General features: G+C 40.5%; 1 protein-coding gene across 3 annotated transcripts in view; it reads left to right on the top strand.

Moving 5' to 3' along the window:
• LOC126336746 (uncharacterized) overlaps positions 1-19,700 on the top strand; it is a 116,148-nt gene that overhangs the window by 48,307 nt on the left and 48,141 nt on the right. For all 3 annotated transcript variants that reach the window (XM_050000743.1, XM_050000745.1, XM_050000744.1), the window contains one exon: positions 1,314-1,467. In XM_050000743.1, the coding sequence (XP_049856700.1) occupies positions 1,314-1,467 (154 nt within the window). The remainder of the gene's footprint in view (positions 1-1,313; positions 1,468-19,700) is intronic.

Below are 19,700 nucleotides of genomic sequence, written 5' to 3' on the forward strand. Positions count from 1 at the left end.
CAAAACTTGAAACGCCATATCTAATTGCAGTAGGCTATCTGATAATGGATGGATTTCGAAACGCGGTATACTGAGCAATAGTCTTTCCTTGCTTGATTCATTTTTATCATTGTGACCCAGTCAACCTGAATGCAAAACTGATGCTTTTTTCAATTTCAAGTTTGATGTTGGATATCAAATGAGAGAAAAAATGTTTCTTCGGATATAATTAAAAATATTTTTTCGGATTTTTTCCTTTGCTTGCACTGTGAAGCGTATGCTGTGAAACAGACGAACACAGATGTGAATTTTCTCATGCTGAGAAATCAGCAATACCGATCTGTTTTACTTGATGAAAACTTTCCAAGGTCAATATCGTATAATATTTACTTATTTACAACAACCGATTTCGGCAGACCTGAAGATGACAGCGAAGCCTGTCGAAAACGGTTGTTGTAAATAAAGAAATATTTATACAGTCTCGGCTTTAGGAAGTTTTTACAAAGTCGGGAGAGAAATAACACATTTTTCGTGAGATGTAATTAAATTTACAATTTTAGGATTTTTCCTTTGGTTGTACTGTGAAAATTTCCTTTTTTCCAAATTTTATGATTGTAGGCCAACGGGAAGCACACTACAGGTTTAGATGAGAGTTTGCTAGCATTAAAATATGACTTAGATGGCTGTATCTTTTGACTCCATTGTCTTAGAAGCTTCAATATTTTACATCGCTAAGTGACCGTAGACTTCAGTACATAATATAAATTTCAACTTGATACGTGTAATCGTTCTTGAAGAAGGAAAAAAAGGGTTTTTAACAGTTACTCTGAGAGACGGAGAACATAGCCGTCCTGTGAGTGGTTCGTTTCTGTCGACTAAGGTAAGTTTCTCAAAAAATTTACATATTTTTACCCAATTGCGGGGTAAAGAAGGGAAAGGGGTCAAAAATTTAAAGAAAACCCCTCATTTAGTTAGTGGACTTCCCCTAACCACTGCTTTGTCATGGCGCACTGTTACTGTATATTGTAATTATACTGCAAGTATCGTTAAAGTAGTATTTCTCTTTAAATACAGATAAATTTGGCTTTGACTCCTTTGTGTGTGCTGTGCAGCTGTAGCTTTGGGATTTCAGGACAGACCAGGATGGTAGACATCTTCTTGCAGAGAAACAAAAATTACAGTTAACTACTTTCTGAGTTGATAACAAAACACTTTGACTCCCCGATGTAAAGTATACTTGTGCTGACTGACATGGTTGGTCACTACAGCCATATAAACATTCGAAATTTGAGTGATTTTCTATGGAAATACATACAGTTTTGTTATCTCATTAGGGGCAATTCGAGTCGCAGCGATGTGGGGCGGACTGGCCCCCCAGCAGCTGGTGGGCGCATGCAGACACCTGGTGGCCGAGGCGGCGGCGGCGGCGGCGGCGGCGGCGGCGGCGGCGCCCGGCGCGCCAGGAACAAGGTGGCGGCGCAACAGCAGGTAAGCCTGTTCTACACCATACCCCCTCCTCCCAGTGGCTGGGAAGGGAGTGAGACAGGGTTGTAGCCTCTCCCTGATGTTATTCAATCTGTATGTTGAACAAGCAGTAAGGGAAACAAAAGAAAAATTTGGATTAGTTATTAAAATCCATGGAGAAGAAATAAAAACTTTGAGGTTCGCCGATGACATTGTAATTCTGTCAGACAGCAAAGGACTTGGAAGAGCAGTTGAATGGAATGGACAGTGTCTTGAATGGAGGATATAAGATGAACATTAACAAAAGCAAAACGAGGATAATGGAATGCAGTCAAATTAAATCAGGTGATGGTAAGGGAATTACATTAGGAAATGAGACGCTTAAAGTAGTAAAGGAGTTTTGCTATTTATTCAGTAAAATAACTGATGATGGTCGAAGTAGAGAGGATATAAAATGTAAACTGGCAATGGCAAGGAAATCGTTTGTGATGAAGAGAAATTTGTTAACGTCGAGTATAGATTTAAGTGTCGGGAAGTTGTTTCTGAAAGTATTTGTATGGAGTGTAGCCTTGTATGGAAGTGAAACATGGACGTTAAATAGTTTGGATAAGAAAATAGAAGCTTTCTAAATGTGGTGCTACAGAAGAATGCTGATTATTAAATGGGTAGATCACATAACTAATGAGGAGGTATTAAATAGAATTGGGGAGAAGAGGAGTTTGTGGCACAACTTGACAAAAAGAAAAGAAGGGACCGGTTGGTAGGACATGTTTTGAGGCATCAAGGGATCACAAATTTAGCATTGGAGGGCAACGTGGAGGGTAAAAATCGTAGAGGGAGGCCAAGAGACGAATACATTAAGCAGATTCAGAAGGATGTATGTTGCAGTAAGTACTGGGAGATGAAGCAGCTTGCACAGGATAGAGTAGCATGGAGAGCTGTATCAAAACAGTCTCAGGACTGAAGACCACAACAACAACGTTTTGGATATAGTAGGATCCAGGTGTTCATTAGATGACGCTGGGCTGTTAATGGAAGAGGCCATACCTATGCAATTTGATAAAATTGAAATCTCACCCACTTCTCCCTCTGAAATTAGGAAAATAATAAACTTGCTTAAAAGCAAAAACTCACATGGAATTGATAGCATTTACAGCAAAATACTGAAAGCTTGTTCTCAACAGATAAGTAAGATTCTCAAGCCACCTGTGTAATAGCTCTCTGGAACAGGGCATTTTCCCTGATAGACTGAAATATGCTATTGTTACACCTTTGCATAAAAAGGGGATAGATCTGATGTCAACACTTACTGTCCAATCTTCCTTCTAACAGCTTTATCCAAAATTTTTGAGAAAGTAATGTATTAAAGAGTAGCTTCACATATCTGTAAAAATGAAGTACTAACAAAATGTCACTTTGGTTTCCAGAAAGGTTTTTCAACAGAAAATGTCATGCTTTCACCAATCAAATTTTGAATGATCTTAATAACCAATATTATGGAAATGGAAGAGGATGTAGATGAAGATGAAATGGGAGATACGATACTGCGTGAAGAGTTTGACAGAGCACTGAAAGACCTGAGTCGAAACAAGGCCCCCGGAGTAGACAACATTCCATTAGAACTACTGACGGCCTTGGGAGAACCAGTCCTGACAAAACTCTACCAGCTAGTGAGCAAGATGTATGAGACAGGCGAAATACCCTCAGACTTCAAGAAGAATATAATAATTCCAATCCCAAAAGAAGCAGGTGCTGACAGATGTGAAAATTACCGAACTATCAGTTTAATAAGCCACGGCTGCAAAATACTAATGCGAATTCTTTACAGACGAATGAAAAACTGGTAGATGCAGACCTCGGGGAGGATCAGTTTGGATTCCGTCGAAATGTTGGAACACGTGAGGCAATACTGACCTTACGACTTATCTGAGAAGAAAGATTAAGAAAAGGCAAACCTACGTTTCTAGCATTTGTAGACTTAGAGAAAGCTTTTGACAATGTTGACTGGAATACTCTCTTTCAAATTCTAAAGGTGGCAGGGGTAAAATACAGGGAGCGTAAGGCTATTTACAATTTGTACAGAAACCAGATGGCAGTTATAAGAGTCGAGGGACATGAAAGGGAAGCAGTGGTTGGGAAGGGACTGAGACAGGGTTGTAGCCTCTCCCCGATGTTATTCAATCTGTATATTGAGCAAGCAGTAAAGGAAACAAAAGAAAAATTTGGAGTAGGTATTAAAATTCATGGAGAAGAAGTAAAAACTTTGAGGTTTGGCGATGACATTGTAATTCTGTCAGAGACGGCAAAGGATTTGGAAGAGCAGTTGAACGGAATGGACAGTGTCTTGAAAAGAGGATATAAGATGAACATCAACAAAAGCAAAACTAGGATAATGGAATGTAGTCAAATTAAATCGGGTGATGCTGAGGGAATTAGATTAGGAAATGAGACACTTAAAGTAGTGAAGGAGTTTCGCTATTTAGGAAGTAAAATAACTGATGATGGTCGAAGTAGGGAGGATATAAAATGTAGACTGGCAATGGCAAGGAAAGCGTTTCTGAAGAAGAGAAATTTAACATCGAATATAGATTTATGTATCAGGAAGTCGTTTCTGAAAGTATTTGTTTGGAGTGTAGCTATGTATGGAAGTGAAACATGGACGATAACTAGTTTGGACAAGAAGAGAATAGAAGCTTTTGAAATGTGGTGCTACAGAAGAATGCTGAAGATTAAGTGGGTAGATCACATAACTAATGAGGAGGTATTGAATAGGATTGGAGAGAAGAGAAGTTTGTGGCACAACTTGACTAGAAGAAGGGACCGGTTGGTAGGACATGTTTTGAGGCATCAAGGGATCACAAATTTAGCATTGGAGGGCAGCGTGGAGGGTAAAAATCGTAGAGGGAGACAGAGAGATGAATACACTAAGCAGATTCAGAAGGATGTGGGTTGCAGTAGGTACTGGGAGATGAAGCAGCTTGCACAGGATAGAGTAGCATGGAGAGCTGCATCAAACCAGTCTCAGGACGGAAGACAACAACAACAACAACAACAACTTAATAACCAAACACCACCCATTGGGATTTGTCATCTCTCAAAGGCTTTTGATTGTGTACCTCATGAAATTCTGCTAGACAACTCAAGTATTGTGGTATGAGTGGGACAGTGCACAAATGGTTTAATTCGTACCTAACTGGAAGAGTGCAGAAAGTTGAAATAAGCATTTCTCATAATATGCAGAGATCAGCACATTCCTCAAACTGGGAACTATCAAGAAGAATGGGGTTCCACAAGGGTCGGTCTTGGGTCCTTTGTTTATATATATATATATATATATATATATATATACACACACAGAATTACGAGCTTTCGCAACTGGCAGTTGCTTCGTCAGGAAGGAAGGAGAGGGAAAAATGAAAGGGTGTGGGTTTTAAGGGAGAGGGTAAGGAGTCATTCCAATCCCGGGAGCGGAAAGACTTCCCTTAGGGGAAAAAAAGGACAGGTGTACACTCGCGCACACACACACACACATATCCATCCGCACATACACAGACACAAGCAGACATATGATATGTCTGCTTGTGTCTGTGTATGTGCGGATGGATATGTGTGTGTGTGTGTGTGCGAGTGTACACCTGTCCTTTTTTTCCCCTAAGGGAAGTCTTTCCGCTCTCGGGATTGGGATGACTCCTTACCCTCTCCCTTAAAACCCACACCCTTTCATTTTTCCCTCTCCTTCCTTCCTTCCTTCCTTCCTTCCTGACGAAGCAACTGCCAGTTGCGAAAGCTCGTAATTCTGTGTGTGTGTTTGTGTGTTTTGTTCATGTGCCTGTCTGCCGGCGCTTTCCCGCTTGGTAAGTCTTGGAATCTTTATTTTTAATATATTTTTCCCATGTGGAAGTTTCTTTCTGTTTTATATATATATATATATATATATATATATATATATATATATATATATATATATATATATATATATATTACTTGCCATTCTATATTCATGAAGAGGCAAAGTTAGTTATCTTTGCTAATGATACAAGTATAGTATCACACAACAAGAATTAACTTACGAAATTGTCAATAATGTCTTTCAGAAAATTACTAAGTGGTTCCTTGTAATTGGACTCACTGAATTTTAATAAGACACAGAACATACAGTTCTGTACAGTAAATGGTATGATGCCATTAATTGAGACCGTAATCAGAAGCATACAGCTAAGGTAGAATATTCAAAATTTTTAGGTGTGTCCATTGATGAGAGATTAAATTGGAAGAAACACAGTGATGATCTGCTGAAATGTTTGAGTACAGCTACTTATGCAATAAGGGTCATTGCAAATTTTGGTGACAAACATCTTAGTAAATTGGCTTACTACGCCTGTTTTCACTCATTGCTTGCATATGGCATCATATTTTGGGGTAATTCATCACACAAAGTATTTATTGCACAAAAGTGTGTAATCAGAATAATAGCTGGAGTTCACCCAAGATCATCCTGCAGACATTTCTTTAAGGATCTAGGGATGTTCACAGTAGATTCTCAGTATATATACTGTTACGAAGTTTGTTATTAACAACCAAACCCAATTCAAAAGTAATAGCAGTGTGCATAACTACAATACTAGGAGAAAGGATGATCTTCACTATTCAAGATCAAATCTAACTTTGGAACAGAAAGGGGTAAATTATACTGCCACTAAAGTCTTTGGCCACTTACCAAATAGTATCAAAGGTCTGTCAGATAACCAACAAGTATTTAAGAAGAAAGTAAAAGAATTTCTGAATGACAACTCCTTCTACTCCATAGAGGAATTTTTAGATATAAATTAAGAAAAAAAGTTATATTGACTAAATTATGTTGTTAAATTAACTTAATTATGTCATTTATTGGAAAATTTGACTTGTTCCACATCATTACAAAATATCATTCATGAGCCATGGAATTAATACTAATTTAATCTAATCTGTGGTTGGCCTGCTAGATGTAGCTGCCATAGGTCAAATGGATATGAACTGTGTTTTTAAAATAGGAACCCCATTTTCTTTTTACATATTTGTGTAGTACATAAGGAAATATGAATGTTTTAGTTGGACCACTTTTTTCACTTTATGATAGATGGCGCTGTAATAGTCGCAAACATATGGCTTTCAGTTTTAGATGAACAGTTGGTAACAGGTAGGTTTTTAAATTAAAATACAGACCATAGATAGGTTTGAACATTTTATTTCTGTTGTTCCAATGTGATACATGTACCTTTGTGAACTTATCATTTCTGAGAAAGCATGCTGTTACAGCCTGATTACCTGTGAATACCCCATTAATGCCATAAATGCTCAATGATGTCCTTAAACTTCAATGCATTTGGCAATATGTGTAATGACATTCCTCTCAACAGCAAGTAGTTTGCCTTCTGTAATGTTTGCACATGCATTGACAGTGTGATGACGCATGTTGTCAGGCATTGTCGGTGGGTCACGATAGCAAATATCCTTCAACTTTCCCAACAGAAAGAAATTGGAGGACGTCAGATCTGATGAATGTGCAGGCCATGGTGTGGTGCTCGATGACCAATACACCTGTCATGAAATATGCTATTCAATATCACTTAAACCGCACGCGAGCTATGTGCCGGACATCCATCATGTTGGTAGTACATCGCCATTCTGTCATGCAGTGAAACATCTTGTAGTAACATTGGTAGAATATTACGTAGGAAATCAGGATGCATTGTACCATTTAGATTGCCATCGATAAAATGGGGGCCAATTATCCTTCCTCCCACAATGCCACAGCATACATTAACCCACCAATGTTGCTGATGTTCCACTTGTCACATCCATCACAGAATTTCTCTTGCCCAATAGTGAATATTATGCCGGTTTACGTTATGACTGTTGGTGGATGACACTTCATCGCTAAATAGAACTCGTGCAAAAAATCTGTCAACTGTCCCTTAATTTCTTTTGTGCCCAGTGGCAGAACTGTACATGATGTTCAAACTTGTTGCCATGCAATTCCTGGTGCATAGAAATATGGTGGAGGTGCAATCGATGTTGATGTAGCATTCTCAACACCGACATTTTTGAGATTCCTGATTCTCGCGCAATTTTTCTGCTACTGATGTGCAGATTATGTACAACAGCAGCTAAAACACATACTTGGGCATCATCATTTGTTGCAGGTCGTGGTTGATGTTTCTCATGTGGCTGGACACTTCCTGTTTCCTTAAATAATGTAACTATACGGCGAACGGTCTGGACACTTGGTTGATGTCGTCCAGGATACTGAGCAGCATACAAAGCGTACACCCGTTGGGCATTTTGATCACAATAGCCATACATAAACACAATATCGACCCTTTCTGCAATTGGTAAACGGTCCATTTTAACAAGGGTAATGTATAATGAAGCAAATACTGTCCGCACTGGTGGAATGTTACGTGATAGCACATACTTATTCGTTTGTGACTATTACAGCGCCATCTATCACAAACGAAAAAAGTGGTGCAACCAAAAAATTCCTATTTCTTTATGTACTACATGAATATGTAATAAAAAAATTGGGGATTCTTATTTAAAGAAAAGCAGTTTATATCCTTTGACCTATGGCAGGGCCATCTAGTGGGCCAACAATAGCGCCATCTGGTTTCCCCCTTCAAGCTAGATGAGTTTTGTTCTTTGTAGTTTTCATTTGATGCTTATTTCACGAGATATTTGGCCCAGTCACTATCAATGGAACACGCTGTATACCACCCAAGTCATGTTTCCACCTCCTTTGTGAGGAGATGTCGGTGATCTGTTAGATACGCTAATCTGCGCTGCTGGCATTTTCGTTCCTCACTTGGCAGGTCCTGTTAACCATTGGCCAATTCCATGGTGGGGCACAGCCATTGCCACTGCTATCCGTGATTGTTGTAATGCCTTTGCAACATGTTCAGCAGCACCTGCCCTCTGCCAGTCGTATTGCCTTTAAATGTCTTTAGGCCAAAGCCTATTACTTAATCAAACAGAACAACTAGGTGTGTTGGGACTGTTCCCCTCTAGGTTCTCCTGTCCCTTCACTATGGGTGTGGGCTACACTCTGCACCCTCCGAGGTTGTCAGTAGCAGTCTTCCATTCCAGGCATTGCCCTTCCAGGTGGTCTTTTTACAGATTCATCAGTGTTCACAGAACACCTCATGACCCATTTTATGATGTCATTGGCATCAGCCTCCTATCCAGCTGCCTTCTTCGTCCAGAAATTGTGGGCTGAAGCTTCCCACTTATGTTCTACACATTGCATTTTACTGAATGGGAGCTGCTTCTGACCTCTCTTCTTCCCACAGTTCAGGTCCTGATCCTGATTCCATCCATAACATATTATTTAAACACCTCAATCCATCAAAACACCATTATTGTCTCCAGGTGTTTAACCTGTATTCAGCTCCAATGCATACCTCCCCCCCCCCCCCCCCCTGCCAATGGAGAGACAGTATTGTGGTTTCTGTACTTAAGCTTGTCAAGGATCCATTATCCCTTGATAGTTACTGGCCCATCAGCCTGACAAATGTCCCCTGCAAGTTTCTAGAATGGTTGGTGGCACGTGAGTTCAGCTGGGTCCTTAAACCTTGAGACTTTTTATCTCCTTACCACTGTTGCTTTTGGTAGGGACAGTCTCTGATGTACTTTGTTTGGAAAACGTAGTTTGGCAAGCCTTTTCTCAGTGCTGTCTTCTTGTCACTGTTTTCTTTAATCTTCATAAGGCCTGTGACACAGCTTGGTGCCATCACATTCTCATTACACCCAGTGGTGTCTTCGGGGGGGCCCTGTCCCACTGTTTGTTCAGAATCCAAGTTGCCACCATTCTCAGCTTTCTATTGATACAGGAGAATGCCAGTCCACAGGGCTCCAAATTAAGTTTACTTTTTGTACTTGCTGTTAATGGACCTGTTGCCTCTGCCAGACCATTGGTCACCTGCTGCTCTGTATGGAGGGTGATTGCTGTATTTGGGCTAGCTCTCATACGGTGGTATCTGTGGAACTACAGCTCCAGGATACCATCTGGTGCACTTCCATGTGGACATTCTTGCATGATTTTAAATTCTTTTCCCTTAATTTGAGTGGTGTGTTTGTCACCATTCTATGATCCATTCTGATCTGGAGCTCTCCCCTGATGCCCAACGCCTAACATTGATACCCCAGTTCAGATTTTGGGTCTTTATGACAAGGTTACTTGGTTGCTCCCATATGTCATCTGAAGGCTGGATTTTTTCTAAACTCAGTGTTCATTTCCTTGCTCACACCTCTTGTGGGCATGGATTGTTAGACACTTCTCTGCCTTACTGGGCACTAGATCTGTCATGTCTGAACTATGGTTCTCAAATTTATGGATCAGCTGGCTCTTCCACAGTGCTCCTCTTGAACCCAGTTCACCATCCTGGTTTTCATTTAGCTGCCAGTGCCTTTCACACTAGCCCTCCCATCACTATCCACTTTTTTCTTGCTCACCCTTCCTGTTCTACTTTTTCAGCTTCAGGCCATCGTCCACCCACTGCCCACCTTCAGGTGAGTTTACCATTTGGGCTCCACCTTGCTTCTTTCTGCCATGAATTTCATATCCCCTCTTTGTTCTCTGCACCACATTATCTCCTGACCACCATTAATGTCCCTTGGTTGGTTAATTTTGCCACAAATTCAGATGGATCTCTTCTGGGCCCTGAAAGCCTGCATAACTCCAATTTTCTGTTATTTGTTCTGAATGCTTTATTGGAGTTTCACAATGCCATTGTTTTTTATATTGATGACTTTAAATCCACTTATCATGTATGTAGGATATGCCTTCATATCTTCTGGTGACATGGAACACCATGTCTTGGCTGCCACATGTGGGCTGTTTGCTGTGGAATTCATGGCCATCTATCAGAACCTTTGTTTTATTAAATGGTTCTCCCTCACCCCATTTGTGTTATGTACAGAATCAATGAGTGGCCTTCAAGCTATTGCTAATAATTTTTCATGCCACCCTCTTAGTATCTGCTGCCCATGACATTCTCACTGATCTGATTTCCTTTGCATTCCTGGCCACATATTTATCCCAGGTAATGAACTTACTGATCATCTGGTTGGTGCAGGGGGAAGGACAACCACCCACCAAATTTCCCATGACCCCTCCAGTGACAGATTTGTGTCTTTACACAAATCCCCTTTTGCTCAGTTGTGGGCTATCCCCACCTAATAAACTTTGCACCATCAAGGAGACTCCCATGTGTTGTTCTTTCCTCTGCCTCTCCTAGCAGGTATCTGTCCGTCACCATCCTTGATTGGCCATACTAGGTATGAGCCCTCTCAGTGATTCGTATTTTGCTGGACTGTCCTCACCTTTTGGCCCTTTGCACTAGATGTACCCTCCCACCTTCCTTGTCTTCGGTATTAGCAGACAGCCCTTTCATTATATCTGTTAGTCTTCTTCAGGAAAGTGGTTTGTACTCTATTAGAGGTCCTATAATTTTCCTCTGGAGTTTTAGTCCCTTTGGTTGTGAATGCTTTGACCTTGCCTCCACACTGGCCAGATTCTCTGAATTTTGTCTACATTTTGTCTGGTCTGACGTGCTGTTATGTCCGTTTCTTCTGTCTTCCCCTGGTGTTTTCTTCATTGTATCATGATGATGGTATGGAATGGGTGTTGAGACAGGTTCGTGGTGCTGCTGGTACCCCACTTCATGTGGTGTTTTTGGGGCACCCTTGCTCTCCCCATTTCCACCCACCTCCATCCTATTCTTTCCTCTCCCTGCTGCCATGATGTCCATTTTCCCCTCTCGGTTTAAATGTTACATCTCCCAGTTGACTAGACTGTGCTGTTAGTGTTGCTCCTCCCTTGATTTCTGCCATCCTTGACCATGGGACCAATGATTCACTGTTCAGTCCCTTCCCCAAAATAAATCAACCAACCAACCAACCAACCAACCACACACACTTGCTGTCAAGGGAGTACCCAGCATGAGCGAAGGAGGGGATATGGTAAGGAGGTGCCTTCCTTTTCTCCCCAAGAAAAAAATTCTTTGCAAATCAAATTCACATTCAGCCACACCAGAAAGGACATGTCTATAAATTTAGTGTCTGTTTAAAGACAGGCAGACAAACAGTACTTGCATCCACATTTGTCATGAACTCTTAGAACTGTTCCATTGTTTACCTGGAAACTGATACAGGCTGCCACACTAACTCCCTTTTCTCTGCCTCCACTAGTTCACTGGCACATAGTTTGTTTACGTGCTGCTGTTAGTGCAACATGAAGAGCAGGGTAGACATTTCCCCCTTGTTATTAAACATTGTTGATGCAAGGAACTACTAATGTTGAGGGCACAAAGCAATGTCAGAAATACTGAGCACTTACAGGTTACCTCACATACATTTTCAGGCATCTTTGAATATAATGACCAGCTAACATATTAAATTCATATATGGAGTTTATCAACTAAGAGTTATGATGTGCATTTTTCTGGTGTTCAAGCAGATATTTGCAATTTTGTTTTTTATTCTGTAGCTGGTGTCAGGCCAAAGAGAGAATGCTCATAGTCTTTAATGTGATGCTGAGTGTTGATGGAATGTGTTGGAATTTTCCCCATTACAAACAAAATGCTTTTTAAAGTGGAATTTTACATGCTGCCCCCAAGCAACTTATGGATCAGGATCTTCTGCCTTTTCCTGAATGCCATTCCACGCTGTTGGCTGCCGGCTCTCATCGGTCATTGAGTTGACGGCAACTGAGGTGAGATTTTTCCCTTTTCTGTCCACCCTATGTCAATTATCCATTGGAATATCCACAGAATTCACTCCAGTCAGGATGAATTGTCGATCCTCTTATGGTCCCATTCCCCGGTCATCTTCTGTCTTCAGGAAACAAAGCTATATCCCTACAATCGTTTTTGTTTTCCTTCATTTCCAATAGGTCTGGTTTGATCTCCCCCCTGTTGATGGGACTCAGGCACATGGGGGACTTACGATTCTTCTCCATGATACTATCCATCACCCAATCCCCTTAAACAGTTCCTTTCAAGCTGTCACTGTGCGTCTTTCCCTTTCTGGATATGCCTTCTCTCCTTGTACCATATACATTCCATCGTCCACACCAACTTCGAGAGCCAATCTCTTTCATCTCCTTGGTTAGCTCCCACCCCGTATTTACTTATTTGCTGGTTGGGGACTTCAATGCCCACCACCTACTTTGGGGATCTCTGTGTCCTTGTCAGAGAGGCTCCCTATCAGTTGACCTCTTCCACCAAGCAGATCTTGTTTGGCTCAACACTGGGGAACCTACATTTTTCTCTGCCTCCTCGCCAACCTTGTCTCATTTGGACCTTTTGGTTGGTACTGCTCAGCTAGCTCGGTGCTCTAAATGGTTAGCTCTTGTTGATACACTCTTGAGTGACTATTTTCCATGTGCCCTTTGCTTACAGCCGCAACTGCCACCTATGCGCCCAAAATGCTAGAAGTTTTCCTAAGCCGATTGGACACTTCTCTTCTTTAGCAACATTTGATGACCGTCCATTTCCTAGCATCGACAATCAGGTCACTCATGTTACGGAAGTTATTCTTACAGCCACGGAACATTCAATATCTCATACCTCCCCTTTACTCCTGCACCCCCCCCCCCCCCCCCCCCCAGTTCCTTGGTGGAACGAGGCATGATGCAGTATGTGAGCAGAGATGTGCTCTTCGTGTTTTCTGCCACCATCCTACGTTGGCCAACTGCACCACCTTTAATCAGTTATGCACATGATGTCGCATCATCCCCATTAGCAAGAAGGCAAGATGGAACTTCACTCCCTCATCTGTTTTTTGGAGTCGAATTTGACAGTTACCTGGCATGTCTAACTTCCTGATCTTTGGGTTAACTGTTGCCCAAGGTGCCTTAGTGGACCCAGTTGCAAATTTTGACTCATTGGATCAACATTTTGCTGAGATTTTGAGCTCTTCTAATTACCCATCAGCCTTTCTCACAAAGAAACAAGCAGCAGAAGTATGACCCCTTGCTTTCTCCTCTCAAAACTGCAGAAGCTATAATACTGTTTTTTTTCCATGTGAGAACTCAAACATGCGCTGTCTTCGTCTCACTCTTCTGCCTCAGGCCCGGATGGCATCCACGTCCAAATGTTGCTGCATTTATCATACCATAGTCTGTGTTACCTCCTTCACTTTTATAATTGAATTCTGACTGACGGTACCTTTCCCAGACACTGGACTCGCATTCGTGAGGACGACGGTTCAATCCCGCGTCCGGCCATCCTGATTTAGGTTTTCCGTGATTTTCCTAAATCACTCCAGGCAAATGTCGGGATGGCTCCTCTGAAAGGGCACGGCCAACTTCCCCCTACCTACCTACCTACCTACCTCTACCTACCTACCTACCTCTACCTACCTACCTACCTCTACCTACCTACCTACCTCTACCTACCTACCTACCTCTACCTACCTACCTACCTCTACCTACCTACCTACCTCTACCTACCTACCTACCTCTACCTACCTACCTACCTCTACCTACCTACCTACCTACCTACCTACCTACCTACCTACCTTTCCCAGATGATGGTGGGAAGATATTGTCATTCCAGTTCAGAAATATGGAGAGGACAAACATCTCCACTCTAGCTATCGCCCCATCTTTGTGAGTAGTGTATGTAATGTTTTGGAGTAGATGGTAAATGCTCCGCACATTTTTTTTTTTTTTTTTTGAGGAAGGGGGTGGCCTTTCTAGGTCAGCTACCCCTTTTCATTCATTAATTTGACAGAGCACACATTTAAGGTGTGGGTGAACACTATTCTCTCATGTACTTTCTCACAAAACAGGGTGCTCCAGAGCTCCATACTAAGTGTTGTACTGACTGCCATTGCTGTAAATCCAATTACAGACTCTCCTTCCCAATGTTTCAGGCTCCCTCTACCTCAACTATTTTACCATCTACTACAGCTCCCAACAGATCAACCTTCTTGAATGACATCTTCAAGGATGTCTCGATCGCCTCCACTCGTTGCGCATCGAAACTGGCTTCAGATTTCTCCCAGTAAGACCATCTGTGTAAATTTTTGGCATTGTACAGTGTTTTATGTGCCTTCCCTCCATCTACACCCTGTTGACCTTCTGTTCATGGGTGTTGCCAAATTCTTGGGACCTGAGTTCAACACCCTCGGTGTTCTGAGTGGTACCCCCTGGGAATGGATGGAGTGGTCCTTCTCCACCTATATTGCGCCATAGTGTGCCTGGAATTGGAATATGGAAACAGTTTACTGCTCTGCATGGCTGTCCGATCTTCAGTGTCTCAACTCTGTCCACTACCATGGATCGCGTTTAGTGTCTGGAGCTTTTTACACCAGACCTCTGGAGATCCTTTATGCTGAGACTGCCGAACCTCCACTGTCCAGTCAGCGAGCTGTCCTTCTGAGTCGTTATGCTAGTCATGTCTTCCATGCCTGCTCATCTGACCCATGCCCTTCTTTTTGATGCCTCCTTGGATTTAGGGTATGCAGGCCACCATTCCTCTCTATTACCATTGGGAGTCCACTTCTGTCAAGTGCTACATTCCCTTTCTTTCCAATTTCCAAAAAATTTCTTGACAAATGGGGGTATGGTGCTATCTGGGCCTCACCTGCGGACCTGCCTTCTATGTGACCTTTTCCAGCTTCCCAAGGATGCCACATTTATTTAGTGATGGCTCAGACAACATTTGGCGTTGGGAGTACCTATATTGTTGGTGACACCCCTATTAGATTTTGGCTTCCTAACCAGTGTTCAGTTTTCACTGCGAAGTTTTACGCTGTTCTACAGGCTGTCCAATACACCTGTTGTCTTAAGTGGATACAGTATATTATGTGCTTGGATTCAGTCAGCTCTCTTCTAAACCTCCAAGCTCTTTATCCTGTCGAACTTCTGGTCCATCAGGACTGCCTCCACATGCTCCACATGGGAAGCATCTCTGTGGCATTCCTCTGGCTCCCAGGGCACATTTGTATCCACGGAAATGAGGCAGCTGCTTTATTAGCAAAGGCAGCACAATTTCCCTTAGCCCACTGTTTGCATGGTTCCCTTTGCCAATTTACAGTGTGTTTTATGTAATTGTGTTGCTCTTTTATGCCACACACATTGGTCTGCACTTCCTGATAATAAATTACAGAACATCAAACCTATCCCCTGTGCTTGGACCTCTTCCTTTTGGCTTTGTCATTAGGAGGAGGTAATTTAACTAAACTCTGGATAGCGTGCACTCTCTTTTAGCCATAGACATCTTTTAAGTGGTGATCCTCCCCCGCTTTGTCCCCACTGCTCACAGCTATGGACTGAGACACCTTTTACTTCAGTACCCCTATTTTAATCAACTATGCGCCCGTTTACAGCTGTCTCCTGATATATCTTCCCTATTAGCAGATCACATGCGTGCAGCCCATCACATCCTTGAATTTATCAGTGTCATTGAGATGACATAGGTTATTTGAAGCTCTTTTTTGGAGAAAACAACCCACCTTCAATAGCAGTTTTCTAAGATTTCCTTCTGTTTTTAGTTTCCCTACTCCTTGACCTTCGTGCCCATTGCTGCTCATTTGAAATTCTCTTTTTTAGCATTCACTAAGCCACAGAATGGGCTCTTATGACTGTAGCAGTTTTGCGCCTTATAACCATAACAAAAACTTTTTAGTTCACTTATCTTTCCATGTAGAGTTGGCTCCAGTTCTTGTTTACAGCTCTGATTCTTGAAGCTGAATTGATCTAAATAATTCTGAAGATTGTTGTTGCAGAATTATAGCTTCTACATTAGTATATTTTCTCTCATTTTAGTATATCATGTAGTCCTGAATTTTCAAATTAACAAAGCCAAAATTACATTTATTGCCTAAAATACAAAAATGTCTGATCACAACAGAGGCATTCTTACTACTGTCTCCCTCAGAGGAAATATTCCAAAGGGTGTACAGTTTTCTGTGACAAATGAATTTCTGTTAATTTTGATTATTACTTCATAAGTGAATCCAAAAAAACATAGTAAACAGTACTAGATTGCATAATTAATAATAGAAATTTTAAATGTGCCAAATAATTCGTAATTCCAAAAGTAAAAAAAAAGAAATTACTGTATATTCAGTCACTGGTTATCGATTGTAAAATTAAAACAAAGTAATTCCTTTTCATAAATTTAAGCTTGAAATGACATCATTATAAAATTATAAGAAATTTTTTCGGAAAAGCAGCTGAGATAATACTGACTTGGTCAAAATTCAAAAAAATATTACTGGTATTAACAACTACTGTTCAGGAAAAGTAATGCTAGGAGAGGATGTCCCATTTCAATACTCCCTCATATAATATCGAAACAATGTGTTCACAATATTTTGTGACTTGCTATAAGGTTTGGTGGACAAAATGAAGGCAAAAGACAAAATACAGATGTATACATAACATATAACAGAAAACATAAAACAATGTCTACTATAGAAGTCATAATCTATGCATATGAGGACATGGCATTCAGATTTTCAGATCCGTGGAACATTCTGTCTCAAGACAAATGATACAAAGTCAAAACTACAATATTACAACACTGCAGAGGCAATGTAAAGTACTAAAACTAAAAATTGAAAGTTTACACCTATAAAGTCACACCTTCAAAATCAGCAAAAGAGAAGAAAAAATTCAAAGCTTAAGTGTGGCAAGTGAGCCAACTCACTCAAGGCGGGTACAGACAAGAAGAATATACTCAGTTATAAGTAGAAATGTAGCACAAAAGCACAAAATCAACCAGAGTATGGCTCATGAAAGGAGAAAATAAGGAAAAAAATTGGGGCCCAAGTTTGATGTGGGGACACTCATAAATCCAAACCAGGCTGGGTACATGCCAGCAGAAAGTTTTAGACACAACGAAATGAATAAAGTTCACAATCACGTACTGATAATGTCAATCATGTAAAGAATAATTATAGGAAGCATATAGCCTGAATCAGTACCTGAATCAGTAGTTGCACACCCTCCTTCAGCACATGCACACATGCGCACGTGCGCGTGTGCGCACACACACACACACACACACACACACACACACACACACACACACACACACACACACACACACACACTTGCGATGACCAGGGATACCCAAAACACAGTTAAGCATTTGTTTGCACACAACTCAAGTTTCAATGGGATACAATGATGTACTCAAGATAAATAGAGTTAATAAGTCATAAATAGCTTTGAATGATGACATAATCAAGTAGCTTGAAGATCAAAATCAGTGTTTGAAATCATAAATGTAAACATCTTGGTATACAGTCTCTACTCAATTTGTGATCACAATTGTAAATGTCTTCCTCACCATTTGCTAATTGTTCATAGAAACTAACCTATGAATGTAGAAGCATAGATTCATTTACAACTGATAAAAAATACATCTGGATGTTGAGATAAGAAAATTGACCTGCATGATGACTAACATAACAGCACCTATTTTTATTGGATTCTGGTAATTATTTACAACATGGTTCATAGAATGTACTCTTGAGCTTTTTAAGTTTCACTTTTCTGTGTTGAACATAACAAATCATTGGTCTTAAAATATCAACCTTTCACAGCATTTTGTAAAGTTACATAATTAATTGGGAAGATAACACCTTACTTGGAAAACTTACATTTATGCATAACACTGTCCATAGTAGTGACTATTTCTCTAAACAAATAGTGTCATTAATTATTCACATAGCATAACATCTTGGCAAACAATTTACAAATTTCAGTGACAACACTGATGTAGTTCATAGATCCTTGAGTACATTACCCAGTACCTATGATTTCATGTAAGTTGACTGGACCACCAAGGGTGGAGCCATACAAGAGTATGGGAATGGATCTACCCACATCTTTGTTTTCTACTTAGATTTCTCATCACATGCTCCAATGGATTGGTAACTTCCTGTGTAGCTTTCACATCAAATGCTGAAACATTGTTTTGTGTACTAAGTGTGATGATCAGTATTTCCCTCACTTGCCTGTACAGGGTTCACATCAGAATGGATTAAAAAGTATCTACATGTGAAACTTTAAAATACTATTCCTAATATTTGCAGAACACAATTTGCCAGAACACCCATAACTTTGATCAAGAGTTCATGAGAACTAAATTTAACTATTTTCTGAAGATTATGCAGGAATGATAATAGTAGTAGTAACAGTAATAGTAATATATAATAGCATTGTAAGATAAGAAATTCTTCACTAGATATTTAATGGCATTGTCACATTTAAAACTTGTAAAATTATCTACTCATTTATTCACCTGGCATTTTTGTATCAAATTCTGAAGCACAAATCTATTCCAAAACAGAATTATATAGTCATGTGAATCTACAAATGTGGTGTCTATTTTCTTCCAGATTAGGGACCACTAAGCATGAATGTTAAAAGGTCTTGTCTTTTCTATACTAAAAGCACCTGAGATTATACGAATTTGTTTTGCTTACCTGTAGCTCCCCATTTCTTTACACCTACAAGGGGCATTTCCACAAAATTCGTATTATACATGATCTTGCCCCTAAATTGTTTGGATATACCACAAATAGCACTTCCTGTAGCTCGCAGAGTTGCCTTCCCACTGATATTAATTTTAATGAAAGGACACCCGCAATTTGAATCATCCTCTCTGTTGTCGGACATTTCATGCAAAAAATCACTTTGTTTAATCAGAAGTTACATCCACAATGTCTTCACAAGGGTTTATTAACTTTACAGGCGCCATAGCATTACTTTGGTCCCTCAAGTTGTCAGTTACATATTGAACACAATGACTAAATTTCATAGTACAACTAACATCACTTGTTACAGTAAGAACACAAAACACGTTACTGTCAAAATCACATTTCATGCTTGAATCCTGTTTCACTTCATTCTACCAATTGGGGTACAAATTATGACTAACCAGAGCTAACTTGCTCCAGAATACACCTTTGTCTACGTTATCATCAGTCTGGTCCCAAGCTGACTTCAAAAAGTTTCCACCCTTATTCTCCAGGCTCACACATACCTCACCTTTACTATTTGGATCATTACTCTACATGACATTAATGAGAAACTGTTTGGGATGGTATTCCATGACTCTCATTATACCACATACATGATTTACCTTATCTGTATTGTCAACATCATTTACAAATAACTCTGAAACTGCATTGTTCTTAAACTCCACAAATACCTGATATTCGCCACCGTCATCATAATGGCCCAAAATTACTTCAACATC

This window comes from Schistocerca gregaria, chromosome 2 (assembly GCF_023897955.1).
Source record: "Schistocerca gregaria isolate iqSchGreg1 chromosome 2, iqSchGreg1.2, whole genome shotgun sequence".
Lineage (NCBI taxonomy): Eukaryota > Metazoa > Arthropoda > Insecta > Orthoptera > Acrididae > Schistocerca > Schistocerca gregaria.